This window comes from Cetorhinus maximus, chromosome 15, assembly GCF_964194155.1.
Source record: "Cetorhinus maximus chromosome 15, sCetMax3.hap1.1, whole genome shotgun sequence".
NCBI lineage: Eukaryota > Metazoa > Chordata > Chondrichthyes > Lamniformes > Cetorhinidae > Cetorhinus > Cetorhinus maximus.
Genome location: NC_135893.1, coordinates 36,396,317 through 36,424,072, shown reverse-complemented (window position 1 = coordinate 36,424,072; position 27,756 = coordinate 36,396,317). Strand labels below are relative to the sequence as shown.

Genomic DNA, 27,756 nt, shown 5'->3' with positions numbered 1-27,756 from the left:
AAGGCAGCTCTGCAGTGTAGCAGACTCTCCCAGTCCCTTCCACTCTGGAGTGTTACAGCTGTACCCACTTTTTTTTTTCTAACTTCAATTAATTTTATTGTGAATGTGTACTGGATGGAAGGATCCGGACCCTGCTGGAGGCTGTGGAGGAGCTGCTGCGGTGGCAGGGCCCGAGGGACCCCTGGGCCTGCAATGAGGCCTGGCTGTTCAGCGGAGGCTTTGCTAAACCAATTGACTTCAGCGATATCTTCTTTCGAGGCTTCAAGTGGGGATCTACAGCACTTGTCATGGCTTTGGGTGTTGAATATGCACTATTTTCCCCCAAGAAGAACGGAGGTCATCACTAGAGAATAAAAACTGAGAGCATTGAAATTCTGTGGAACTTTCAGCATTTCCCCGCTCTTCCACTTTGGGTGGGCTGTAACTAGTGTATCAAATGAGAAGCAAACATCTGTATAGAATAAAATAATCTATTGAATCAGTAAAAAAACACAGAATGCAGCTTAGAACTGGATGACTTGGCCCATGTCCATCACCTGTTTTAACAAGCAGTTGTCTTAACAATTGCTATACAATGTAATTGCCAGTCAACAAGAAGATTGTTATTGGACCGTGACAATGTAATTACTGATACATTGACAGAGGATATCCTCAATGTGAAGACTGGACTTCGTTTCCACAAGGAGTCTGCGGTGGTCACTCCTACTATTACTGTCTTGGACAAATGCATCTACCGCAGGCAGGTTGGTGAGGACAAGTATGTTTCTTGCTCTTGCTGATTCCCTCACCACCTGCCGCAGACTTGTCCATTAGGATTCTGCTAGCTCGGTCTATAGTGGTGCTATTGAACCAATCTTGGTGATGGACATTGAAGTCCCCCACCCAGAGTAAATTCTGCGCCCTTGCCGCCTTCAATGCTTCCTTCAAGTGGTGTTCAACAAGGAGGAGTACCGATTCATCAGCTGAGTGGGGAGGGACCGTGGTGGGCAGTGACAGTATGTGGTAATGAGCAGGAGGTTTCTTGCCTGTGTTTGACCTGATGCCATGAGACTTCATGGGGTCCAGAGTCGATGTCACGGACTCCTAGGAGAACTGCCCCACCGACTGCATACCACTGTGCTACAACCTCTGGTGGGTCTGTGTTGCCAGTGGGACAGGACATACGCAGGGATGGTGATGGTGGTGTCAGGACATTATCAAGTATGATTCCATGAGTGTGACTATGTCAGGCTGTTGCTTGACTAGTCTGTGGGACAGCTCTCCCAATTTTGGCACAGGCCCCCTGATGTTAGCAAAGAGGAATTTGCAGGGTCAACAGTGCTGAGTTTGTCGTTGTTATTTCCAGTCCCTAGGTCACTGCTGGGTGGTCCATCCAGTTTCACTCCTCATTGACATTTTAGCGGTTTGATGCAACTGAGTGACTTGCTAGGCCATTTCAGAAGGCATTTAAGAGTTAACCACATTGTTGTGGATCTGGGGTCACAGGTAAGGACGGCAGATTTCCTTTGCTAAAGGACATTAATGAACAAGATGGGTTTTTACGACAATCGACAATGGTTTCTTGATCATTTTTACTGAATTCAAACTCCACCATCTGCCATGGTGGGACTTGAACTCAGGTCCCCTGGAGCATTACTTTGGTCTCTGGATTGCTAGTCCAGTGAGAATCGTACAATACAATAATACGCCACCACCTCCCCTATGTTGAGTTGGGTTTGCTGAGAGATATTGGAGGTTTCACCTCCCTGCTGCTGGCTGAAAAGTAGCACAGTGAAATGTTTTTTGTGGCTGAAGGATGGATAACCAGATGGTACAGACTTAAGCTGATTGGCAAAAGAACCAGCGGCGTCATGAGGAAAACCTTTTTTCTGCAATGAGTAGTTAGGGTTTGGGATGTACTTCCAGAGTCAGTGGTGGAAGCATATTCAGTTATAACCTTCAAAGGGGAATTGATGAACACTTGAACATAAGAACATAAGAACTAGGAGCAGGACTAGGCAATTCAGCCCCTCGAGCCTGCCCCGCCATTCAATACGATCATGGCTGATCTCATTTCGGCCTCAACTCCAAATTCCCGCCCTCTCCCCATAACCTTTCAACCCATTAATTAAAAATCTGCCTGTCTCCTCAAATTTATTCAGCATCCCGGCATCCACTGCACTCTGAGGTCGTGAATTCCACAGATTCTCGACCCTTTGAGAAAAATAACTCGTCCCCATCTCTGATTTAAATCTACCACTCCTTAGCCTAAAATTATGGCCTCTCATTCTAGAATGCCCCACAATGGGAAACATCCGCTCCATGTCTACTTTGTATATCCCCTTTAGCATCTTCTATACCTCAATTAGATCTCCTCTCATCCTTTTAAACTCAAGCGAGTATAGGCCTAAACTGCTCAAACTCTTATAAAACAAGCCTCGCATCTCTGGAATCAATCTAGTGAACCTCCTCTGAACTGCCTCCAGTGCAACTACATCCTTCCTCAAGTAAGGGGACCAAAACTGTGCACACTACTCCAGGCGCAGTCTCACCAATGCCTTGTACAGTTGCAACAACATTCCCTATTTTTATACTCCATTCCTTTAGCAATAAATGCCAAAATTCCACTTGCCTTATTACCTGCATACTAGCTTTCAGCGATTCATGCATGAGGACACCCAGATCCCTCTGCACTGAAGCGTTCTGGAGTTTCTCTCCATTTAAATAATAAGTCGCCTTTTTATTCTTCCGACCAAAATGGATAACCTTACACTTATCCATGTTAAACTTCATCTGCCAAATTTTGGCCCATTCATCTAACCTGTCCATATCCATTTGTAAATTTCTTATTTCTTCCTTGCAACTTACTTTCCCACCTATTTTGGTGTCATCTGCAAATTTAGCTATAGTACCTTCTATCCCTGAATCCAAGTCATTGATATAGATAAAATTGCAAGGTAAAGAGCAAATAAAAATAGATGTGTTCATATATATGAACGTATTATCACTAAGTGAATGTTAAGTGTGGAAATATATTAAATTACTATCTTTGTATTCTAATCTTGAGTCCAAGATCATTGCTGGTCAGGATTTTGGAGATTTAACCATTGTTAGGATGGTGAAAATGTAGATGCTTGTTCTCATCTTGATCAGGGTTTAGTTTGGGATGGTTATAGAGAGAGAAGGTATGAAGTGATGAAGGGATTTTCATCTGTAGTTGAGAATTTCAAATTGGAGGCATCAGATGACCCTGAGCTGGTATAGATATGTCAGAAAGGCTATAGACAGCAGGAGTTTTGGGTGAGGTAAAGTTTATGGAAGAGAATGATAGGCTAGCCAGGAGAGGAATAGAGCAGTGGAAGCTAATGGTAACGAAAGATGGATAAGGGACTCAGTAGCAGACTATTAAAAATGCAAACTTTTGTACTATTTAGTATTTTGTTTGCTAGAGATTCTCTGTTGTCAAAATATCTGGGTGCACAAGTGTTCTTGTAATGGTGACCCTTGTAATGGTAGAATTTCAGGCAATAATTTTCTCATTTTTGTCTTTGAAAAATTGTGCAGTAATTTAGATTTTCATAATTATTGGGCAATTGTGTGTTGAAGTGGAGTTGCCCAAATGCAATTGCTGCAGCAAATTGGATTTTGGAGCTGGAATAATTAACCTGCATCAGTTAGTCGCCAGTCTGCAAATTTGACCCTCTTTGTTTCTTAGTACATATATATTTCTGTTGCACTTAAATATTTGTGGCTTTGTTGTTGTACTAAGGACAGATTTTTAATGCTGCCTGGTGGCTGTGTATGTGCTTGAAACCTTTGCACAGTTGCATTCTGTAACTACTTAACCAGATGGCCAGATATCTGATTTTGGCAATAATCCAGGCAGATGACAGCATTCAGTTGCACTATGGTCAGGTTACCTACACTGTGAGTGTAGTACGCAGACGAAGTTGAATGTCCAACTTTCATTAACATGGGAGTATTGTTTGATAGTTGTCGAGCAGTAGGATCAGTTTAGTAGAATTATTTGACTGAAGCTGGAATGAACGGTACTGGAAAGAGCAGCCCTGGAATAGAAAGTGATCCCTTTGAACATTTGTTTTTCCTTAACACCCCATTTTACTACAGAATTGCCAGAGGACCTGTACAGCAGACACTTGAAGAACGCATCTACCCTCCCCAGGCAGCAGTAGCAACGGTCCAGTATACAGTGAGTATGCTCCTTTTAACAAGGATTTTGAATTTGTATAGTTTGTATTTCCTGTTAATCAGTTGTCGTAAAATCCTAATGGCAATATGGTGATATAGATATATAAGAATTCTATGATGCCAAATACCTTTATCGCCTATTCCTTCACTGATTTTTATCTGCTTCCCGTGTCATGTTGCCAAGACTTTGCTTGGTGTGTTGACTGCACAAATGTCAAATGCTTTTTGAAAACAAAACCAAAGGTGATGCAGTAAATTACACACAAATCTTGCTTTCTGCTTGAGTTTCATTCTTGTTTATTAATCTGAGTCCAGTAAATTAATGTTTGGTAGATAATACAGAGCTTCAATGTGTTGTGTTTTTGTATATTGAAATTCAAAATTATCTACATTTTGTCATAGATTATTGCAGTAAGTATAGGTATTTTATCAGTAATAACCTAATTTGATTATTTATTTAATTTTCTTTAGAAAAAGTGGCATTTGGTAAAGCTCAAAATTGAAATGATGGAATGAGTAGACTGTAGATGTAGACTGTCACTGTTGTTATCAGGCACTGAACACCATGACTTGCTATTTCTCTTGGCTTTTTGTGACATACTGTTTTCTCTATCAGTTACAATTGTGAAATAAGACTCTTTAGTACATAGTGTTTTTGTGTAGTGTTCCCAACCCACCCCAAAGCTGATGTTAATTGACAAACAAAAAGGGAATTGTGGCCTATATAACAGAACTTGGTATGACTGCTGTTGGGTATATTATCTGTCCTTCAGATCCTGGATTAATACTCAGTATCCTAATTTAAATATTATCAAGTCACCCCCTCCTGCAATTTCTCCTTTAATATCTTTTGTTCATTATCTTTCCAAAAATTTGCAAGCTACAGGGTTGATCACTTAGAATCATTTTTTTAAAAACGTATTCTTTCATGGGGCATGGGTGTCACTGTCTAGGCCAGCATTTATTGCCCATTCTTAATTACCCTTGAAAAGGTGATGGTGAGCCACCTTGAAGCACTGTAGCCCATGTGGTGTAGGTATACGCAGAGTGCTGTTAGGGAGGGAGTTCCAGCGATAGCGAAGGAATGGTATACGGTTCCAAGTCAGGATAGTGTGACATGGAGGGGAACTTCCAGATGGTGGTACTCCCATGCATCTACTGCCCTTGTTCTTCGAGGTGGTACAGGTTAAGATTAGGAAGGTTCTGTTGAAGGAGCCTTGGTGAGTTGCTGCAGTGCATCTTGTGGATAGTCCACACTGCTGCTAATGTGCATCAGTGGTGGAGGGAGTGAATGTTTAAGGTTGTGGATGTGGCGCCAATCAAGCGGGCTGCTTTGTCTTGAATGGTGCCAAATTTCTTGAGTGGTTTGGGGGTTGCGTTCATCCAGGCAAGTGGGAGAATATTCTATCACACTACTGACTTACGCTTTGTAGATGACGGACAGGCTTTGCGGAGTCAGGAGGCGAGTTGCTGTAGTATTCCCAGCCTCTGACCTGCTCTTGTAGCCACAGTGTTTCTATGGCTGGTCCAGTTCAGTTTCTGGTCAGTGGTAACCCCCAGGATGTTGATAGTGGGAGATTCAGCGATGGTAATGCCACTGAATGTCATGGAGCGATGGTTAGATTCTGTCTTGTTGGAGATGGTCATTCCATCACCCCTTCGACCTTTTGTTTATGACATCTTTTGCAACCTCTCCTTTGCCTCCATCTATCACTGGTCTTCTATCCAGCTTTATCTGTCCCACACCCCCCCTTATATTTCACTACGTTTATACTTCTCTTTAGTTCTAAAGAAGAGTCACCTGGACTCAAAACGTTAACTCTTTCTCTCCACAGATGCTGTCAGACCTGCTGAGTTTTTCCAGCAATTTTTGTTTTTGTTGGAGATGGTCATTGTCTGGCAATTGTGGTGCGAATTGTAGAGCACAGAAAGAGGCCATTCAGCACATTGTTCAATTAATCTCATTCCCCTGCTCTTTCCCCATAGCCCTGTAATTTATTTTCCCTTCAAATATTTATCTTGTTCTCTTTTTGAAAGTTACTGTTGAATCAGCTTCTGCCTCCACCTCAGGCAGTGCATTCTATATCACAACAGCTCATTTCCAAAAAAAGTGTTTTCTCAGATTGATTCTGGTTCTTTTCAGTCATTTTAAATCTGTGGCCCCCAGGTTACCAACTCTTCTGTCACTGGGAAGAGTTTCTTAATTACTTTGTCAAAACCTTCATGATTTTGAACAACTCAAATCAAATCACCTCTTAACCCCCTCAGCTCGAAGGAGAATAATCTCGGCTTCTCCAGGTTTTCTGCATAACCGAAGTCCCTCATTCCTGGTACCACTCCAGTAAATCTTTTCTGTACCTTTTAAGGCCTAGACATCCTACTTGAGTGTGGTGTCCAGAATTGAACACAATATATCAGCTAATGTCTAACCTGAGTTTTTAAAATAAATTTTAGCATAACTTTCTTTTGTATTCTATTCCTCTATCAATATTTAGAAGCCTTCTCACTTGCCCTGCCGCCTTAATAGATTTGTAAACATGCAACCCTACGTGCATCTGCTTTCTGTTCCTTAGCCAAATTTGCATCTATGCTGTTGTTGTCCCTTTAATCCCATGAAGCTTTAAATTTGCTAACAGGCCTCTTATATAGCACTTTGTCAAACACCTTTTGATGCTGCATATATGCAACATCAACTGCCCTACTCTCGGTAATTCTTTCCGTTACTTCATCAGAGAACTTAAATCAAGCTCGTCAAACACAATTTGTCTTTATCAAGTTTGTTGACTTTCATTTATTAGTCTGTACTTTTTCAAATACCAGTTAATTTTGTCTCAATTATTGTGTCTCAAAGTTTCCAACCATTGGCGGGTCTGACTGGTCTGTAACTGCTGGGTTTATGCCTCTCTCTCTCTCTCTCTCTCTCTCTTCTCTCTCTCCCCCCACCCCCCACCCCCACCCCCCATGTTTATTTGTTCATGGCATGTGAGTATCACTGGCTAGCCAGCATTTATTGCCCGTTCCTAATTGCCCTTGAGAAGAACCGCTGCAGTCCATGTGGTTTAGCTACACCCACAGTGCTGTTAGGGAGGGAGTTCCTGGATTTGACCTAGCGACAGTGAAGGAACGCTGATATATTTCCTAGCCAGGATGGCGAGTGCTTTGGAGGGGAACTTTCAGGTGGTGGTGTTCCCACCTGTCTGCTGCCCTTGTCCTTATAGATGGTAGTGGTTGTGGATTTGAAAGGCGCTGCTTAAGGAAGCTTGATGAGTTCCTGCAGTGCTTTGAAATTTGAGATCTGAAATCCTTCAGTCCTCTGGCACCACATCCCATTTCCAAGGAGGATTGGAAAATTGTGGCCAGAGCACTTCCACAATCTCTACCCTTCCTTGCTCAGTAATATAGAATGTGTCGTATCCAGACTACTGCTACATTGGCATTCTCTTTTCTACTGAAGACGGATGCAAGTTACTCATTTAGTATTTCAGCTGTGCCCTCTGCCACCACAAGAAGGGATCACCCTTTTTGCTTCTGAATCAGCCCTGCTTTTCCATTGACTGCCCTCTAACTATTTGTGTTCAGAAAAGACTTTCAGGTTCCCTTTTATGTTAGCTGCTGATCTTTTCTTTTACTTTCTGTTTACCCCACTTATTCCCTCTTATTAGATCTCTGCTGTACTTTCTAATTTCAGCCTGCTTCTTTATTATAAACCATACAATTGTCATCAGCCTCCTTTTTTTGTTTCATTGTAACCTTTATCTTCAGTCATCCAGGGGTCTCTAGTTTTGGATGTTCTTCCTTTTTCCCACTTATAGAAATTTGCTCTGTACTTGAACCATCTCTCCTTTGAAAGCATTCCATTCTTTCAGTTGTTGTTTAGCCTACCAATTTTGGATTACAATCCACCTGGACCAAATCTTTTCAACTCAGTTGAGGTTAGTCTTCCTTCAGTTGAGTATTTTTATGCTTGATTGTACTTTGTCCTTTTTGATAACTATCCTAAACTTGATGTAATAATCATGAGTCCCCAAATACTCTCCCACTTCATTCCTTAGGACTTCATCCAGCACTGTTGCCTACCCCTTTCGGATTGGGAAACAGTGATCAAGACAGCTCTCTTATACACATTTCAGGAATTCCTCCCCTCTTCTTAGACTGTTTTCCATTTGCCCCCTCTCTCTGTTTCCTTTTATTTCTAAACTATTCTTTAATTCAGTGCTATTTGCTTTTCCCAGTTCTGTGTGCCTTGTTTCTCCTCTCTCAATGTTTCACCCTGGTGCTCACCACCTGCCAAGTCAATTTAAACCCTCCGCAATGTACTAGTTAACTTTCATACAAAGACATTTAACCTCAACTCTGTTGAGATGCATTCCATCTATCTTGAATTGGGCCCTCCTGCTTCATAGCTGATTCCATTGCCTAGGAATCTGTTTTAGTATCTTCCTGAACCTTCTGCAGGATGAGCACCTCCTGGAATGTGTGCTTCTGGGAATGCTCAGTTTATTGTATGCCCTGCCTTACTTGTCAAGCTCCAAAACTCTGAACTTCAGTTTGAACTGGAGGCACTACCTGCACATGATTATCCAGGAAACTTGAAGTCTCCTAGAATTCCCACATGGTACTTGTTTATCAACGCAAAAATCAATTATGCTTTCAAACAAAGGAGTTATGATATACTGCCCCTTATTTTTTTTTTGGAGCTGTGGATGGGCCTGTGCTGCCTCAGAATTCTTCATTCTGATTCATCTCTTGTCAGCAGCAGTGTTTTTATACTGTGTTTGCATGATTAATTGATCAGTTTAGTAGCTTGATTGATCATTTTCAAATATTCCAAGATTTTGGCAAGCTTTTTTCAGTAATATTCAGAGGTTTTCCACTTTTAAAATTCTTTGCTTGTGGTATGCATTTTCTCCAACTGATGTGGAGAATTTTCTATTTCCATTATAATATTGAGGAAGTGTTGGATTGTTGGAAGCTCCACTTTTTGGATGAGAGTGTAAATTAATGTTTGTCATCTTGAGTTCGCGCCGCTCTTGTATGCTGATAAAATATCCCATGTTGTGGTTTGACAAGGAGTGGGAGTTCTTTCCAGTGCCCTGATTAATATTCCCCCAACCCATAGACAGAATTGAAGGCTAAGAAGATGACATCCTGTTACCGCACTTTTACCTTGAGAGAATCTTAAACAACTGTACAATGCATTTGAGAGTTCTTGAAGTTCAAGCTGATAAAAATTGCACCACATCAGTGTTAAATTCAGCGTACTGATTGACAGATTGAGACTTAAATGAACAAGATTTTCCCACTAAAAGTAACCAAGGTTATAAACGCAGACTGCTATTTAATTTATTGACAGCACCAAGTATTTTTTGTGAAATCCATAGTGGCAGCCTGCTTCTTGGTATGCACTTTCATTTCTGTCCTAACTTGGATGATTTCAGAATTTTACAAAAGGCAGCTGCAGTCCATGATGAAGCAGGTTGGGACTATCTTGGGATTCTTAAGAAGTTGAGAAAAATTCTAATCAAGGCAATTCAAGCTCTGTCTCCCATAGATGCTTGGCTCTTTGTGTACATGGAAAGTCCCCTTTTTGGAGAATAATTCATATTCATCACCCACATTTTTGACAGTTTGTAGGTGTTGGGGTTCATGGCAGCAGCTATTCCTACTACCATTGGTTAATGAAACTAAACAACTAATTAAGCAAACTAATTGAGACCAGTGCAGTTAAAGCTACGTGAAGTATCAGCTTGGCTCGACTGATACCATTCTTGTCTCTCAGAAGTGTGTTATTTGAGCTACGCTTCAGGCACCTGAGCATATGATAGAGGGTGACACTTCAGTGCAGTACTGATGAAATGCTGTAGTGCTGGGAATACAGTATTTTGGATGACATGCTTATTTTGGTGGTTCAGGTGGACACAAAAGAAAAGCACGATAGGCAGTGAGCAGGGAGCACTAGTATTTTGGCCACAGTTTCTTTTCCAAAGCAAATTAATTAAGTCATCTCATTGATGTTTGTGGGATGTTGCATTGCACAAATGGGCTGCTGTATTTGGCTGAATAACAGTGATAGCACTTCAAGTAATTCATTGGTTGCAAAGTGCAATGAAGACTTAACCTGCGATATAATTGGAAGATCTTTCTGAAACATTTCCCTATCTGAAGAGAGAAAGATTAACCAGAGGGCTACCTCTGTCTTAAATCGTGCTCTCTGGAGAATTGTCTTAAATGGATAGGCTCCGCAAACTCTGTTCTGGTAAGACATTTCCCTTTTTGGGTAGGGTATCCTACCTTTTGTAGAAATAGCCACAATATGTGAAGCAAATCACATCTTGGCATTGTAACAAGCTATAGCTTTTGTCAATAACCCTGCTGTGCAGCAAATTGGATCTGCAGGCATTGGTGAGAGTCTGGATTAACAATATCACTGACATGCAAGTTTAAAAAAAGCCTTCTCCCACTCTTACAAGGATGATACAGATTTGACATTGGTGTTGCCAGAATCAAACAAAACTTTCTACTCGCAATTCGTGGGTACAAAGAGTATTGCAGTGGTCACGCTGACCAGGGACATGTGACATTCTTGTGATTTGAACGTTTGACTGAACATTTCACACGATCATCAATTTATGGCTTACCCAGCAAAGGATCATATAGATCCACATGGAACAAAAATAATTGCTGCAGAGACTAAGACAATCAAATGGTTTACCTCAGCACTCCCCTGGCTGCTTTTCAGAAGAGCAGTTTGAACGAAGAGATTCTAGCTGAAATATTTAGCTGTTTTTGATCTGCCCTGTTGCTCTTTTTCAGTAGTTTCTATTTGTCATTGCAAATTTCCAACAGTTTTGAAGGCACATGATCTTGCTTTTGATGGGTTGGAGCTTATGCTATTTCAGATTCAAGGGTGTGCATATCTCCACTGGTATGAAAATGTTTGTAAGAAATCTCTCTCTCTCCCCCACCACCACCAGCCCCATTCGTGGGATCTGGGCTTTGCTGGCTGAGCCAGCATTTATTTCCCATCCCTAGTTGCCCTTTAGAAGGTGGTGGCGAGCTGCCTTCTTGAACTGCTGCAGTCCATGTGGTGTAGCTACACCCACAGTGCGGTAAAGGAGGGAGTTCCAGGACTTTGACCCAGTGACAGTGAACGGCGATATATTTCCAAGTCAGGATGGTGAGTGACTTGGAGGTGAACTTCCAGGTGGTGTTGTTCCCATTTATCTGCTGCCCTTGTCCTTCTAGATGGTAGTGATTGAGAGCTTGGAAGATGCTGTCGAAGGAGCCTTGGTGAATTCCTGCAGTTCATCTTGTAGATGGTACACACTGCTGCTACTGTGCTTCGGGGGTGGAGGGAGTGAATGTTTGTGGATGTGGTGCCAATCAAGTGGGCTGCTTTGTCCTGGATGGTGTCAAGCTTCTTGAGTGTTGTGGGAGCTGCACTCATCCAGGCAAGTGGGGAGTATTCCATCACACTCCTGACTTGTGCCTTGTAGATGGTTGACAGGCTTTGGGGTGACAGGAGGTGAGTTACTCGTCACAGGATTCCTAGTCTCTGACTTCTTGTAGCCACAGTATTTATATGGCTAGTCCAGTTCAGTTTCTGGTCAATGTGTTTACATTGATCCTTAACAGAGGCGAGAAAACCTGATTTACATCGTACCTTTCATGTCCTTCGAGTGTGGCAAAGCATTTTATATTTAATGAGTTGGTTTTGATGTGTAGTCACTGTTGAGGGCAAACTGAGTATACTGAGTTGAAGGCAATGTGTACACAATCCCGCAAACAGTGAGACCAATTACTAATGTATTTTGGTGGCGTTAATGGAGGGATAATTTTTTTTTTTCAGGAGAACTGGCCCCTTAAATATAGTAACCTACAATGATTTTTCTGCAAGAAAGCTACTTCAGTAGTTCATGCTTTGCTTGTTTTTGATCCACCCAAGTAATAAATTCTGATTACTTTTGCTGTCTTAAATTTTTCCATTGATGCACCAGAGCTGAGAGGTAAGGCTGATTAATAGAAAACGCCATACAAGCTGGTCTTGCTTTCAATCATTCTTTCCAGATATATGCTGGGAGTTATAGCCTGTTTCCTTGAGTCACTTCTTCAACTGGCAGTGGTGGGCCTGTCCACCTGCATGATTGTAAGCAGAGGCTTCACCTATAGTCTTAGGCTTCCAATTGGAAAACCTTGTTAGACCCCATTTTAAATATAGAATATATTGTGTTGTTTAGATAGGTTTGGTCAATTTTGTGATGTACAAACCTTATTTGCAATTGTGGTTTAATTTGATGGAGAAAGCGAACTGTGGCTTAAAAGTATTTTCAAAACATTTGCAACTGTTTGATATATTTGTTTTGAGTATTGGCTGCTGTTTGCCTCTTGATGTGAATTTATGAATGGTTGTTTTTTAAATATTCTTGTTAGCTGGTATGTTATTTACCCTTTCTGTTGTGACTTGTGTTTTTATGAATATGAAATTTGAGACAATCATGTACAAGTGTGAAGTGGAAATTTTAATACAGAAAAGTATGACATAAAACGCATTCAATGTTCGTCATTTTATATACCCATCTAACTCATGGATCTGCTAGTGGTATATTCACGGTAAGTCAGATTATGTATTGTTCCAAAAAGTCAGGAGTGTTGTACCATGTATTACACAATGTAGTTTTTGTTGAAGAAAAGTAGTGCCCTTTTTAAGGCCAGAAGATCCAATTGTTGTTAAATAACACAGGTTTGGCCAGAGTTTATTGCTGTTCTGCCTGTGGTTCAGAGCCCTGGTTTAACTAAGCATAATTGCTAATGTAACTCTGGTAGTTATATATTCTCTAGCTCTTGCCTGAGTGAAGATATTTTGAATTGTTGGAGGAATTTTGAACATTCCAAATGACTGGTTCTCAAGTTTTTGAAATGTGATGCACTTGTAATATGACACTTGAAGTGATAGATAGGAAATACATGCTGGATGTATCGTTTTTATTCTGTTACTAGCCGTTTGCCTGTGGTGGTGATAACTAAATTGGATGGATGATGTATACTTTTGTCAATACAAGATATTTTTAATAAATTATTTATTTCACAATGTATTATCTTTAAGTATAATTATTAAGTAACTGCAAGGTTTAAATGCTTGGTGAAATTTGCGAACTGTGCACTTGTAGTTGATTTTGGTTCCAGCTTAAAACCATCCAATGTGAACTAATTGGCTTTTTTTCTCTCTCATTAATTGTTTTGCACCTGTAACAATCTCCACGCTGACATACAGTTTTTAATATAGTAATAAATGTGACCACATTGGGAATATTTTTGCATTAATATAATGAGTTAGGAATATTTTGGAAGGATCTTGAAGGACAGTGCCTCAATTACTAAGAGCAGTATTAATTGGTGGCATTGGCGGACAGGATTGGTAATTTTGTGATTCCAATATCAACAGACTGCCAATGTTTGAAGCAAAGCAGCTGCTAGCTAATAGCATTTTCGTATGGATGGATTCAGCTTAGACTGCAGCTGTGTGCTCCCACCCAACTGTAACCAGAATCCGTTTCTCACAGGCTGTCTGTGGGATAGTGGCAGATATACAATAGGTTCACTATTGCATATGCCACTTCAGTGAAACCAGATGGGTTATGGGTGTGGTGTCCCTCTCAAGGGATGAAGTTGCAATCAAAGCAAAACTGATTCAAAACTAATGCTGTAATGGCCAGGTGGGTAAACACACTTCCTGTTGAGTCATGCTCCACTGGAAGGTCACAGTGACAATCATCAAACAGACTTGGGTTACCTTGTAGATGGAGTTGAAGTCAAACCTGGGTGGTGGATGTAAAACTGGCACAGAAATCATTGTTGTTTGTATGTTTTATTTTCTGTTCCCCCAAAGACCTTTTGCTCTTGGCTCTGTTCCATGCTGCCAGATGCCCTTTGGTACTTTTCTATCAGGCAGTAGACATAAAGCCAAGCCTAACCCTATTCATATCTGACATTCATACATGCCCATGTTTCAGGAAGGGTCACTGCATTGCAATCAGTATGGGAAACCTTGAGATTCTTGCTTCACCTCTGCTAGCCAACTAATCAAGGGCAGTGAGACCAGGAGTAGCATTCACTAATAACTTGACTGAGATGAGGAACTCTGACTTTGATCCAAGTTTGAACTGTGAGACTTTTTGGTCTGTGTGGCTTAATATTGCAGAAGCAGTTCCTTGCCCACAAAGTGCCCCTGAGAGCTAAAGAAGTGATTTCCAGCAGCTACTGCAATTGGTGATATTCTGTGATCCCAGTTTGTAGCTGTGTTCCATATTCATTTATAGTTTCTGCTGTAACAGTCGCATGAAATTCAAAACAGACTTTTATTTTTAGTCATCTGAAAATAGGATTTTGTCTTAAAAAGAAAAACACAAATGCTGGAAATACAGAGCCAGTCCATCAGCATCAGAAATAACATTTTATCGTGCATGTTTGGAAGTATTGAGCAGGTTGCCCTATTTCTATTTCTCCTCCTTGGTCTAGGCAGTAGAGTTTGTGGGTTTGGAAGGTGCTATCGAAGAAACCTTGACCAGTTACTGCATTGCATCTTGTATATTGTATATGCTGCAACTACGGTGTGCCAGTGGTGAAAGGAGTGAATGTTTAAATTGGTAGATGGGGTGTCAGTCAACTGGGTTTTTATCTCGGATGGTGTTGAGCACACAGCTGTTGGAGCTGTACTCATCCAGGCAGATGGATATTTGTACCTTGTGGATAGTGGAAAGGCTTTGGGGAGTCATAAGATGAGTTACTAGCTGCAGAATACATACCCTCTGATTTGCTGTTGTAGCCATGGTATGTATGTGGCTGGGCCAATTAAATTTCTTGTCAGGAGAGATGGTGGGGCGTGATTGAGATAGTAATGCCGTTGAATGCCAAGGGAGATGGTTAGATTCTTTCTTGGAGAAGATGGTCATTGCCTGGCCTGAATGTTACTTGCCACTTATCACCCAAAGCCTTAATGTTGTTCATCTCTTGCCTGCAGGCAAGGACCTCTTCATTATCTGAGGAGTTGTGACTGGAACTGAACACTGACCAGATGTAAGTCATGTGAAGTCAGTTAGCTGAAGCACTCTACAAAGTGATAAATGTATGTGCTTTAGTCAGCACTCGTGTTTGTAGTTGCTGCAGATACCTTTAAAATGTTTACAACAAATGCATTAGGCACATACAATCTTGCTAATAAAAAATTGCATCACATCAGTTTATACATGGTGTACCGCTCAGCGTGGAAAAACACCAATATTTCCAATTCCTACACAAGTAAACAAGCACCATATTTTGTTTTGATGTTGCAACTACCAGTACTCCATTCAGTGGATACTACATCTTCATTTCACAGCATCACAGATTCCCTATACATTAAAATGTCAGGGGGGATTTATTATAATCCTGGAGCATATTGTTTGCTGTAATGGTACCATTTAATATGGTGGATTTCTTCTCATTAGGTCTAAAATTTAAAAATATGTTTATTTGATGGGCTTGTGGCATGTTTTAGACAAAAGTTACCTATAGGTTCCACATCTTCAATCATTTTAATGTGTTTGCATTCCAGAATTTCAGCCTATATTGACAGGTGTTATCTGAACCACTAAAATTGGGAGGGGTTAGATTCATTTTGGGCGTAGCATTGGAAACTGGTTTTAAGGTATTAAATGATATAGCCTGGTAAATAAAGCAATGGTAGAACAGAACTTTGACTTGACCGCTTCTCCATTGCAAAGTGTTATCTAACTGTCTCCCAGTGATAGGTTTTTAGTAATGCTTTTTTGACATGGGAAAAAGACTAAGCTTTTTGTCTTGCACTCATCAGCACAAACACAAGAATGTCACATTTCAAACAATTACAACAATTTATACTACAGGAGAAAATGGTGCTGACTGGTTGGCAACTCAACTCTGGCTGATGCATTGCATTGCACAAAGCAAGGGGGACCTATAGGCTCCCCAAGCTCCATAGTAATTCATACAATATGCAAGGCTTGAACATATTCCTTTTGTTTGCAGAGATTGGGTCACTGCATGTGAATGAACATATGTTGCTTCCAGCAAGTGTAAATGAGCCATATTATGAGCTTGACTGATTATCTTAAATTGTAGTTAGCATAGCTAATAGCGCACTCAGGGTTGTTCAGCAAGTGCTGCTCAATCAAGGGATCACAACTAATGGTAGGCGTTTTGTTTTGGTTTTTGCAAGCACAGGCTGGTTGAGTATGGTCTGTCCTCTGCCTGTTGCAAACAACAGAAAGCACATGCTGTTTGATTCAATCAGCTAATCGCTGGGACACAGGCTATGTTCCTGGAATCAAACCGGCACCGAAGTTAAATTGTGTGGTAGGCAGAACATCATTTTGGTCTGATGGCAGCATCCTCTCAATGGGAAATACCCCTCGTGTAGTCACTAGAAGTAGCGTGAAACGGCTTGCTTAACCTGTTGTTAAAATTTTTGAGATGCTTCGCCTTTCCAGGGTAATTTGAGGTAAAAAGTGCACTTCTCAGGTCTGAAAGTGGTGGCCTTTGGTCCATTAGTGAGCGTGCTTGATACGCAGCAAACCATTATCTGATCAGCATTGCCATTGTTCTGCAGGATAATTTTGCACTCTATTTCTGTGTCAAGCTTGCAAGGTGAGCAAATGTCCCTATTTACAAGATTGCTGCTAAGGCCATTTAAATGAAGCTACACAAATCCCAGTGTGTATATTGACCGGCGAAGTAGGCTTGCAGTAGACTGTAATACAGAGACCATTAGCAGATTTCTCAATTAGCATGTGGACGAAATGGAGCGCAGGATGGAGCATGTTATAGGGAGAGGCAGTGGCGTAGGGGTATTGTCACTGGACTAGTAATCCAGAGGCACAGGCTAATCCTCTGGGGATATGGGTTCAAATTGCACCACGGGAGCTGGTGGAATTTAAATTCATTAATAAATTTGGAATTAAAAGCTAGTCTAATGGTGAACACAAAACCATTGTCAATTGTCATAAAAACCCATCTGGTTCACTAATGTCCTTTACATGGTCTAGCCTACATGTGACTCCCAGCCCTACAGCAATGTGGTTGACTCTTAAATGCCCCCTGAAATGGCCTAGCAAGCCACTCAGTTGTATCAAAAGGATACAAAGTCTAAAAGGAACAATAAAACTGGATGGACCATTTGGCATCGACCTAGGCACCGGAAACGACAACGGTGCACCAAGCCCTGTCCACCCTGCAACAGTCAGGAGGGAGTTCCTCTGGGAGCCCTCAACATGGACTCTGGGCTCCTTGAAGCCTCATGATATCAGATCAAGCATGGGCATGGAAACCTCCTGCTTATTACCATCTACCATCTCCCTCTCCTCAGCTGATGAATCAGCACACGTCCATGTTGGAACATCATTGGAGGAAACAGAGGGTGGCAAAGGCACAGAATGTACTCTGGGAGGGGGACTTCAATATCCATTCGGATTGGCTCAGTAGCACCACAAGTGACTGAGCTGGCCGAGTCCAAAAGGATATAGCAGCTGTGCTGGGACTCCGGCAGATGGTGAGTGAACCAACAAAAGGGAAAAACCTACTTGACCTCGTTCTCACCAATCTACCTGTCATGAATGCATCTGTCCATGACAGTATTGGTAGGAGTGATCACTGCGCAGTCCTTGTGGAGACAAAGTCCCGTCTTCACATTGAAGGTACCCTCCATCGTGTTGTGCGGCACTACCACTCTGCTAAATGGGATAGATTTCAAGCAGATCTAGCAACTGAAAACTGGGCATTCATGAGGTGCTTTGGGCCATCAGCAGTAGCAGAATTGTATATAAACACAATCCATAAGCTCATGACCTGGCACAACTTGCCCTCCACCATTACCATCAAGCTGGGAATCAACTGTGGTTCAATGAAGAGCGCAGGAGGGCATGCCAGGAGCAGCACCAGGCATGCCTAAAAATGAAATGTCAACTTGGTGAAGGTACAACACAGGACTACTTGCACACCAGGCAGCTGAAACAGCATTCAGTAGACAGAGCTACACAATCACACCAGCCAGTGGATCAGATTTAAGCTCTGCAGTCCTGGTACATCCAGTCGTGTATGGTGTTGGACAATTAAACAGCTCACTGGCGGAGGAGGCTGCACAAATATTTTCACCTTCAGTGGTGCTGGAGCCCAGCACATCAGTGCAAAAGATGAGACTGAAGCAATTGTAGCCATCTTCAGCCAGAAATGCTGAGTGGATGATCCATCTCGGCCTCCTCCTGAGGTTCCCAGCAGCACAGAAAGCAGTCTTAAGCCAATTCAGTTCACTCTACATGATATCAAGAAACGGCTGAAGGCTCTGGATACTGCAAAGGCAATGGTCCACTACAACATTCCGGCAATAGCACTGAAGACAGATGCCATCCCATGTCCTTTTTTGAAACATGCTGCTTATGGCTTTGTCTTTAATTTGGGCTCAGCTCTGTGATTGAATGGCCTGCATGTACTTGTTGTCAAGACTTGCACATAAATAATAGCCGCTTGTGTAAGCAGAGTTGACACCTTCTGAAGAGAGTAGAAGAGAGATTTAGGAAGAAGAAAAATTATTTGTAGGACCCTCTATGGCAACTTTATAATTTGGTATCCATTTTGCAGAGCAATCCATTATCATTTGGGGAGATGGTGGTGTTGTGGTAATGTCATTGGCCTAGTAATCCAGAGGCCCGGGCTAATGCCCTGAGCTGGTTCAGGTCCCACCATGGAAACTGGTGGAATTTAAATTCAATAATAAATCTGGAATATAAAGCTAGTCTCAGTAATGCTGGCCATAATAACCATCATCAATTGTAGTTAAAACCCATCTGGTTCACTAATGTCCTTTGGGGAAGGAAATCTGCCATCCTTACCTGTCCTGGCCTCCATGTGACTCCAGACCCCGAGCAATGTGATTGACTCTTAACCGCCCTCAAGTTAGCTGAAGTAATAGCAAGTTACAATTTCTGAGTTTGGAGACAACAGAAAAATGCTCACCAGCTACTGGAGATAAAACAAAAGAATAAGAAACACCACCTCCTTCCCCCTTTGCATCAAATTCCAGGCTTATCGCTTGGCTGCCAATCACTCTGCTGTGTAGCGAACACTGCCTACTTGTATAGAGAGCTTATGACTCTCTCTCACGGTACAACCGCTAAGTAAGAACCAATATCAGTTGGTTGACAGTAATGCCATTGCCAGACAGCTGCTGCTAACTCAATATCTTAACTAACTTGCAGTTTAAAATCTAAATTACAGCTTGAGAAATGCTTATCTGTGAGCGATCACTTGCACCTAATTCTCAACTTGGCACTTGGTTCACAAAGCACCCTGTTGCCGGATCACTCCTTCAACAGCACCTTCCAAACCTGTGACCTCCACCACCTAGAAGAACGATGGCATCAGACGCATGAGAACACCACCTCTCCAGGCCACATTCCAACCTGGCTTGGAAGTATATCACTTCCTTCACTGCTGACTTAAAATCCTGGATTTTCCTCTCTGACAGCATTGGCATACCTTCATCACGTGGACTACAGAAAATGCTGCACCAGCCCTGTTGTTCAAATCTCCTTCTTTAAAAACAACTGATCAAATAATCAAGATTTTTGGTCGCCCCTCTTAAGCTCTTGCAATGATTGCATAACTTATTTGTGGTCATCTTGTACAAAGCTTGGGATGTTTGTGTGAAAACTTTTATTTTTGGCTGCACTTGACTCTGTATTGGGCAACTCTATATTATATTCTCTTCGGACACGTTACTTTGTGGAATGGAAAAGAAAATCTGTAATAGCAATTCGGTAGTTAAATGGAATCGAAACTTCACATGTTCAGCATGGTCCTTTGAAACTCAGCATATTTAAAGGGGCAGTGTTCAGTTTTCTTGTTTTTATTTCCCAATGCCACAGGTAGGCTACTTAGCCAACTGTTAAAATTCACAGAAATATCTCTTTTTAAAAATATCAAGTGAAACTCCCTTCTTAAATAGAACAAAGTTATCAAACACTGATTTGCCATCAGTTGGAGTATTGTGTCCAATTCTGGACACCAGACTTTAGAAAGGATGCAAAGGCATTGGAAAGGGTGCAAAAATTATTTAAGAGAATGGTTCCAAGGATGAGGGATTTCATTTACATGGATAGATTGATGAAGTTGGGTCTGTTCTCTTTAGAGAAGAGAAGGTTGAGAGGAGATTTGATAGAGATGTTTAAAATTATGAGGAGTCTGGACAGAGTAAATAGCGAAAAACTGTTCCAATTGGAGGAAGGGAAGAGAATCAGAGGACACATATTTAAGGTGAATTAACCAAAATTGATATGATGAAAAATGTTTCAATGCAGTGAATGGTTAGGATCTGTAATACACTGTGTGTGTGTGTTTTTTATTCATTCACGGGATGTGGGCTTCACTGGCTGGGCCAGCATTTGTTGCCCATCCCTAGTTGCCCTTGAGAAGGTGGTGATGAGCTGCTGCTTTGAACCACTGCGGTCCATGTGGTGTAGGTATCCCCACACTGCTGTTAGGAAGGGAGTTCCAGGATTTTGACCCAGCGACAGTGAAGGAATGGCGATATATTTCCAAGTCAGGATGGTGAGCGACTTGGAGGAGATCTTCCAGGTGATGATGTTCCCATCTATCTGCCTTGCCCTTCTAAGTGGTAGTGGTTGTGGGTTTGGAAGGTGCTGTTGAAGGAGGCTTGGTGAATTCCTGCAGTGCATCTTGTAGATGGCACACACTGCTCCCACTGTACGTCGGTGGTGGAGGGAGTGGATGTGGTGCCAATGAAGCAAGCCGCTTTGTCCTGGGCGGTGTCAAGCTTCTTGAGTGTTGTGGGAGCTGCACTCATCCAGGCAAGTGGGCAGCATTCCAGCACACTTCTGACTTGTGCCTTGTTGATGGTGGACAGGCTTTGGGGAGTCAGGAGCTGAGTTACTTGTCACACGATTCCTAGCCTCTGACCTGCTCTAGTAGCCACAGTATTTATATGGCTAGTCCAGTTCAGTTTCTGGTCAATGGTAACCCCCAGGATGTTGATAGTGGGGGATTCAGTGATGGTAATGCCATTGAATGTCAAGGGGTGATGGTTGGATTCTCTCTTGTTGGAGATGGTCATTGCCTGACACTTGTGTGGTACGAATGTTACTTGCCACTTGTCAGCCCAAGCCTGGATATTGTCCAGGTCTTGCTGCATTTGGACATGGACCACTTCAGTATCTGAGGAGTCATGAATGGTGCTGAACAATGTGCAATCATCAGCGAACATACCCACCTCTGACCTTAGGATGGAAGGAAGGTCATTGATGAAGCAGCTGAAGATGGTTGGGCTGAGTTGGTGGCAGATTCAATCATGGCATTCAAAAGGGATCTGGATAATCTGAAGGTAGAGAATTTGTAGAGCTATGGGGAAAAGCCAGGCGCATGGGACTGTTGAGTTGCTCTTACAGAAAGCTGGCATGGGCATGACTGGCTGAATTGTTAATGGTTGGTTGATTATGTTGTTAAAGATACACGGGTGATGGGCATTGTTTGATTAAGGACTGAGAACAAATAGAGTGTCAGTTGGAATACTGGGTTAGTAATTCAGAGACGGATCTGTAACGCCACATTCTGTGAATAAACTTAATAGTGAGGAAAAGATCCGTGTTGTTTTGCACTTCATCTGGCTTGGATCCACCTGTGTTATAGCCATTCTATGATTCTATGATCCCATGAGTTGTTAAAAGTTTTCTCTGCCTTTGTATCAATTTGCAGTCTGACTTGTGTAATTAGAATAGCCTCATTCAAATGAATTTGCATAAAGATTAGAAGTGTTTCGTAAAAGTTTTTCCATATTAACAAATTGCTGCTTGGGCCAAAGAGGTTCAGCAAAATATGGCTCTGGGACAGAATTATTTTGAGCTCTTCAAGTGTTATGTTGTGATGTTCTCGACTGCATTTGTGTCTGAGTTTTGAGTTGAATCTAATATATTTTCTAGCTTTAGAACAGGTTGAAGCAGAAAAATATTTTTTCAATATCAAAATAACTGCAAAGAAGTAACCACCTGTCTGAGTTTATATTCTCAGAATTGTATTCAGCCACAACCTGTAATGTCATGGCCTGGCATATCCCCCACTCTACCATTACCATCAAGCCAGGGGATCAGCCCTGGTTCAATGAAGAGTGCAGAAGGGCATGCCAGGAGCAATACCAGGCATACTAAAAATGACGTGTCAACCTTGTGAAGCTACAACACAGGACTACTTGTGTATCAAACAGCATAAGCAGCAAGTGATAGACAGAGCTAAGTGATTCCACAACCAACGGATCAGATCAAAAGCTCTGCAGTCCTGTCACATCCAGTCGTGATCGCTGGTGGACAATTGAAACAACTTAATGGAGGAGGCTCCACAAAAATTCCCATCCTCAATGATGGGAGACCCCAGCACATCAGTTCAAAAGATAAGGCTGAAGTATTTGCAACAATCTACAGCCAGAAATGCCGAGTGGATGATCCATCTCGGCCACCTCTGGAGGTCCCCAGCATCACAGATGCCAGCCTTCAACCAATTCGATTCACTCCATGTGATATTAGGAAACAGCTGAAGGCACTGGATACTGCAAAGGCTATGGGCCCTGACAATATTCTGGCAATAGCACTGAAGACCTGTGCTTCAGAATTTGCTGCGCCCCAGGCCAAGCTGTTCCAGCACAGCTACAACACTGGCATTTACCTGGCAATGTGGCAGATTGCCCAGGTATGCCCTGTGTACACAAAGCCAAATCAAATCCAACCCGGCCAATTACCGACCCATCACTCTACTCTCGATCGTCAGTAAAGAGATGGAAGGGGCCATCAACAGTGCTATCAAGTGACACTTGCTTAGCAATAACCTGCTCACTGGTGCTCAGTTTAGATTCCACCAGGGCCACTCTTTTTTTCATTCATTCATGGGATGTGAGCTTCACTAGCTGGGCCAGCATTTATTACCCACCCCTAGTTGCCCTTGAGAAGGTGGTGTTGAGCTGCCTTCTTGAACTGCTGCACTCCATATGGTGTAGGTACTTCTGACCTCATTACAGCCTTGGTTCAAACATGGACAAAAGAGCTGAACTCACGAGGTGAGGTGAGATTGACTGTCCTTGACATGAAGGCATCAGCATTTGACCAAGTGTGGCACTATGCAGCCCTAGCAAAACTGGAGTAAATGGGAATCTGAGGGAAAGCTCTCCACTGGTTGGAGCCATGCATAGCACAAAGGAAGATAGTTGTGGATGTCGGAGATTTAATCATCTCAGTTCCAGGACATAATTGCAGGAGTTCCTCAGGGTAGTGTCCAAGGCCAAACCATCTTCCGCTGCTTCATCAATGACCTCCCTTCTACCTTAAGATCAGAAGTGGGGATCATTCGCTGATGATTGCACAATGTTCAGCACCATTCGTGACTCAGATACTGAAGCAGCTCATGTCCAAATGCAGCAAGACTTGGACAATATCCAGGCTTGGGCTGACAAGTGGCAAGTAAAATTTGTGTCACACAAGTGCCAGGCACTGACCATCTCCAACAAGAGAGAATTTAACCATTGCCTCTTGACATTTAGTGGCATTACCATTGCTGATTCCCCCACTATTAACATCCTAGGGGGTTTACCATTGACCAGAAACTGAACTGGACTAGCCATACAAATACTGTGGCTACAAGAGCAGGCCAGAGGCTAGGAATCCTGTGGTGAGTAACTCAGCTCCTGACTCCCCAAAGCCTGTCCACCAACTTCAAGGCACAAGTCAGGAGTGTAATGAAATACTCTCCACTTGCCTGGATGAGTGCAGATCCAAAAACACTAAGCACAACACCATCCAGAACAAAGCAGCGTGGTTGATTGGCACCCAATCCACAAACATTCACTCCCTCCACCACCAACGCACGGTGGCAATAGTGTGAACCATCTACAAGATGCACTGGAGGAAACCACCAAGGCTGCTTAGACAGCACCTTCCAAACCCACGACCACTACCATCTAGAAGGAAATGGGAGCAGATACGTGGGAACATCACCCAAGTTCCTCTCCAAGTCACTCGCCATCCTGACTTGGAAATATATCGCGGTTCCTTCACTGTCTCTGGGTCAAGACCTTGGAACTCCCTCCTTAACAGCACTCTGGATGAACCTACACCACATAGACTGCAGCAGTTCAAAAAAACAACTCACTAGCAGCTTCTCGAGGGCAATTAGGGATGGGTTTAAAATGTTGACCTAGCTAGCGATGCCCACATCCCATGAATGAATAAAATAAGGACAGATTCTTGCAATCTGTTTGATAAAATTCTGCAATAAAAAACAAAAATGCCAGAAATGCTCTGCAGGTCAGACAGCCTCTGGTGAGAAACAGAGTTAACATATCAGATCGTGATGGTCCTTCATGAGAACTGAGAAAAGATAGAAATGATAAAATTCTAGATCTATTTTACTGGAATGCACAATCCTAGGCACTAGGCTCAGCTACTGACATCTGCTTTTGGGCACATTAACTACTAAAAGGAGGGTAGATGTGTTCAAAACCTAAACAAGCTATTCTCTCTGGAGACAATTGTGCGCCTGATTGATTAAGCGCTTAATCTGTACATACTGAACTATTTCAAATCATTTTTAACATACAGTTAACTTAAATGCTTTGCTTGGATATTTCAAGAGTGTCTTATGTGGATGTGATATAGGGATTCCTGGTTTTTGTGATTAAGGTGAGACATTCATATGCTTTCCAAACTGATTATTTGAGGACAAGTTTAACGAATAGCCTTAAATTCCTTCAAAACTGGCCACCAGCTCGCGCTATAGGTGGAAATCATGAAACTGTAAAGACCCATTTGTACAATAACTAATTTCTTTCTTAGCATGCTCCTAGTTTGTGAAAATAACTGAGGTTTTTAGAAACACTTGATCTAAGACTATGTAACGTGTACCAGAAAATACTCTGTAGACTGAAAATTTCCATTGAGAAGCTGTTATGAAATTGTATCATTACAAAAAGTTTTGGAGTCATCATAACATGTAAGTCATCTTTACTGTGCACAGAAAGTATAGTTCTGGCGGTTTAAACCCAATTGCACCTGCTTCATTGTTTCTCGGGTAATCTAAGAGCCATTATTTCTCTAGCTTCTTTCAATTCTAGCCTCTCATCCCTGGTATTATCTTAGTAAAACTCTTCAGTATCTTTTCCATGGCTATAATATTTTTCCCAAAGTGAGGTCCCTAAAACTGGACACGAGTCTGTGGCCTAACCGATATTTTTATAGATTTAGCCGTAACTATTTGTATTCATACTGTATCTCTCTTGTAACTATTGTCACATGTTTGTGCTAGACATTGTCTTGAGTTCAATGACATTGGTCACAGTTGTCCCCAGTAACTACTGCTAATGTATCTAGTTAAACAATGGAGGGACCTGATTATTGTAGTAGATGATCCTTGCTCCAGATATCAGCATTGAAATGCTGTATATGCCACTGAAGGTGGCCTGAAATCTATTGGGACTTGCACAACATCAAACCAGCATGGTTTATTTTGAATAAATTGCATGAATGAATTATATATAGCTTTCACAGCAAGACTGTAGTTTATGGTTTATGAAAATGATAATGATGCAGCAGGATGTGGGTTTGTCATCTTGTACTTGGTCCCTCAAGCTATCTGGTCTTGGCTTATAAAAACAACTTGACAGCTTTTTATTGCATTTCATCTGTGCTTTGGCGTGAAAGAGACCTCCAGCCTAAGATTGGGGGTTTGGTCTGTTGAGCTGTCAATCACCAAGGGCTCCAGGCCGGTTCAAACAACATACCTCTCACTGTCTAACACAGAATGGCCAAACTGTCAATATTAAGTGAAAACTATCTTTTCTAGCTTGAAATGCTCTGTCAATTTCAACTAATTGACAAACAACATCTAGTTAAAACGATGGAAAGACCAGAGGGTGCCTCGCAGAAGTTACGCAGCATTGATGATAGCATGTCTTTGGTCCAGCTATGAAGCTTCCCCCCACCCCCCATCGCCAACAATATAATTTCAAGTTATTATTGTATGCTTGCCTCGATCCAGGCTGCTAGCTTATTGTTGAGAAGAAAATGCAGAATTCAGCATTGCAAAATATTAAGTTTCACACTCACACCTGGATTTTTAATAAAGACCAAATGCTACCCTCTTATTCCATTCCCTCTATCCTCCCCACCAGTTTTTTTTAAAAAAAAGCTCCTCATAAATGATTCTCAATGGCTCGCAAATGCAGACTGTACACACACACAAGCAGCTCACTATGGCTGCTGGTGCTTCTAAACTATGGGATTTCATGGACTTTGTGGGAACCTATGTAATGTGCCATTCGTGCTAGCACCCCGACAACTTAATTCAAGTAGTAGCTGCATGCGTGTGCAGTGTAGTTTACCTGTAAAGCATGATTGAGTTTGAATTGCCTTTGTGGTCTTGAACACAGAACTGCCTCATGTGGCCAGCTTTGAATCATGACAAAGCTAAGTGTTGCTCATGGATTATACCATAGAGCATCTCCACTTATTCACCTGCCAGCTAGCTTGAAACAAACTTAACACAGGAGTAAGTTTGCTTTGTTCTAAACCCAGGCTATCACATGCCCTCCTGTATCTTCACTTTGAATCGCTAAGACAAGTAAGGCTACCTTGTTCTGAATGAGGTGCAGAACTGTTTTCTGGCAATACTAGGTGCCCTGTATGATTGAGAATGTGTTTCCTGGATAAAGTGCCTCTTCTTTTCTGTGTACAGTGACGTACTGGTTTCCTTTCTGTCTTTCCCAATACCCTGAGCTATGATTGGTTAGGTGCACCACCTTCTTGGCTTGTGCTTTCCAGGCTCTTGGACAGTCAAGACACTGAAATCATTTGATGTGTAAATTATCATAGCTTCCTACTGTGTTTGTAGCTGATGTGATGAAACCTCCATCTTTCTTCCCATGACTTCCCAGATACGAGGAGCCAATTGTAAAGAAACATTGGGGTGGGGGGAGGGGGGGCATAATGAGTTTGCATTCCATTCACCATAGATGTGTAGATAATGAGACAGCTATGGTCAATTCACAACTAAGATCATATGAGCTTGTGGTCTCTGAGCACAGGTTTCAGGACTTCTTAAGACCAACTTTTTTACCTTTAAAACATTTTAATTTCCTTGTTGGTACACCAGTCCAGACTTGCTTTGTGTAGACTGCAAGTGGTTAGGAAGGCAAATGGAATGTTGGCATTTATTGAGAGAGGAATGGAGTATAAAAGTAGGGAAGTTGCTACAGCCATACAGGGCCTTAGACCACATCTGGAGTACTGTTTACAGTTGTGGTCTCATTACTTAAAGGATATAATTGCGTTTGAAGCAGTTCAGAGAAAGTTTACTTGACTGACTCCTGGGATGAAGGAGTTAGCTTATGAGGAAAGATTAAGCAGATAGGACTTATACCCATTCGAGTTCAGAAGATTGAGAGGTGATCTTATTGAAACATAAGATCCTGAGGGGACTTGATAAGCTGGATTCTGTGAGAATGTTCCCTCT

The 27,756-nt window shown here is 42.0% G+C and overlaps 1 protein-coding gene across 18 annotated transcripts in view; it reads left to right on the top strand.

The window, feature by feature from the left end:
• LOC144690603 (eukaryotic translation initiation factor 4 gamma 3-like) overlaps window positions 1–27,756 on the top strand; it is a 347,183-nt gene that overhangs the window by 53,302 nt on the left and 266,125 nt on the right. For 16 of the 18 annotated variants that reach the window (XM_078558260.1, XM_078558257.1, XM_078558259.1 and 13 more), the window contains one exon: window positions 4,108–4,189. The exons of the other annotated variants lie outside the window; for them this stretch is intronic. In XM_078558260.1, the coding sequence (XP_078414386.1) occupies window positions 4,108–4,189 (82 nt within the window). The remainder of the gene's footprint in view (window positions 1–4,107; window positions 4,190–27,756) is intronic. 18 annotated transcript variants of the gene reach the window in all.